At 35.0% G+C, this 1,387-nt stretch overlaps 1 protein-coding gene across 1 annotated transcript in view; it reads left to right on the forward strand.

Annotated features, from left to right (window-relative positions):
* Window positions 1-499: 499 nt before the first annotated feature.
* Window positions 500-1,387, forward strand: part of LOC107099624 (protein groucho-1-like) — a 34,602-nt gene continuing 33,714 nt past the window's right edge. Inside the window, exon 1 of the mRNA XM_015397831.1 lies at window positions 500-505. Coding sequence (XP_015253317.1) covers window positions 500-505 — 6 coding nt within the window. The remainder of the gene's footprint in view (window positions 506-1,387) is intronic.

Below are 1,387 nucleotides of genomic sequence, written 5' to 3' on the forward strand. Positions count from 1 at the left end.
CTGTAAAAATGTTGGCATCTACCTGTGACTTGGTATCAAATACTTGGATCATTAGTTGAAGATGTGTCATACAGCTTTTTATGATGCCTGATATTGCATCGGACACAGATCACTGAATCCAGCATTTTCTTTGCAGACGTTTGTTCACCTTGTTTACGTTCTGTGGCACAGTACTGAGTTGCTCTCTGCTTAAGATAGCATCCTCTGTTGTTTCTCTCCTGATTCATCAGATTTTTTTATGGAAGACCACTCCTTTTTGGTATGGGGAATAGGAGAAGATGGGATCAAAACTCCCCAACTCTTATTCTTTGTAATTCGCTTAATGTGGGAATCTGTGTTTTTATGTGAAAAGCTGATAAGAAAAGATTGATTGCTGTTAGAGAATGATGTCTGTGGAAAGCTGAGCATTTTTTTTTATTAAATTCTTTTGTGAAACTAGCTCTTTTGAAAATATGAAATGGATTAAAATCATAAACTCCTCAAAAAACAGATTATTACCATGCAGGTATTAGGCAGGGACATGTTGTTGATATCAAATAATTTTGGCTGCTAAAATGAAAGCTGCTAAAAAACATATGTTTGCATTTTCAAAATATTTAAACCCTGAAACCCTAAATTTCTTTTAATGCATTAAATAAAAATACTGCCACCATCATGCCTATTGAAAATGACTACAATTTGAAAGTATAGTGGTGAGAAAAAACAAGCCTTTATGTGAAGCAGCCAAATACTAGCTCAGTAGTCTCACTAATTAGTAAGCTAATATCAGCTTGTTACACTCCCACTGTTACTTTCAAGAGCAGAACTGCAAAAGCTATGATAATCTAGATAATACATTGTGGAGAGAAATGACACCCACTGTGTCAAAATGTGGTAAGGCAGATGCCTGCTAGTAATGGCTGAAAGATCACCAAGACACCATTGCTCTCAGACTGCAGAATCCACAGGAGAGCAGCCTCCATCTTCACTAACCATCCACTAACTTCCACTAACCAGCAGTAGAGATGGTTAGTGGACTTAAACCCAGAGGGGCAGCAATATAAGATGCAGCACTAGGCTAAAGGATGCTTTTTTTTTAACCGAATGTATTTAATGTTTATTTTATTTCAGGGCAGTCACTAAATAGGTCATAATCTCAGAGTCCCTTATGTGTTTGAATGCTTTTAAATTTTGCACGTTTGGTTGCATTTATCAAGCACTGCCCATGTATGGATAGTTTGTTTTTCTATACCATTTTACATGTTTCCTTTTAAGAACGGTGCAAAGTTTAAGTCATTTCATTGGTGACTGATTTGGTTTCCTATTTTTATTTTTTTTTACATAACACTTAACTCGATATAGTAATTAATTCTTTCATTAATGCATAAACATTTAAGTAAAAAAAAAA

The sequence above is a fragment of the Cyprinodon variegatus genome, unplaced genomic scaffold (assembly GCF_000732505.1).
Source record: "Cyprinodon variegatus isolate N-32 unplaced genomic scaffold, C_variegatus-1.0 Scaffold890, whole genome shotgun sequence".
Classification (NCBI taxonomy): Eukaryota; Metazoa; Chordata; class Actinopteri; order Cyprinodontiformes; family Cyprinodontidae; genus Cyprinodon; species Cyprinodon variegatus.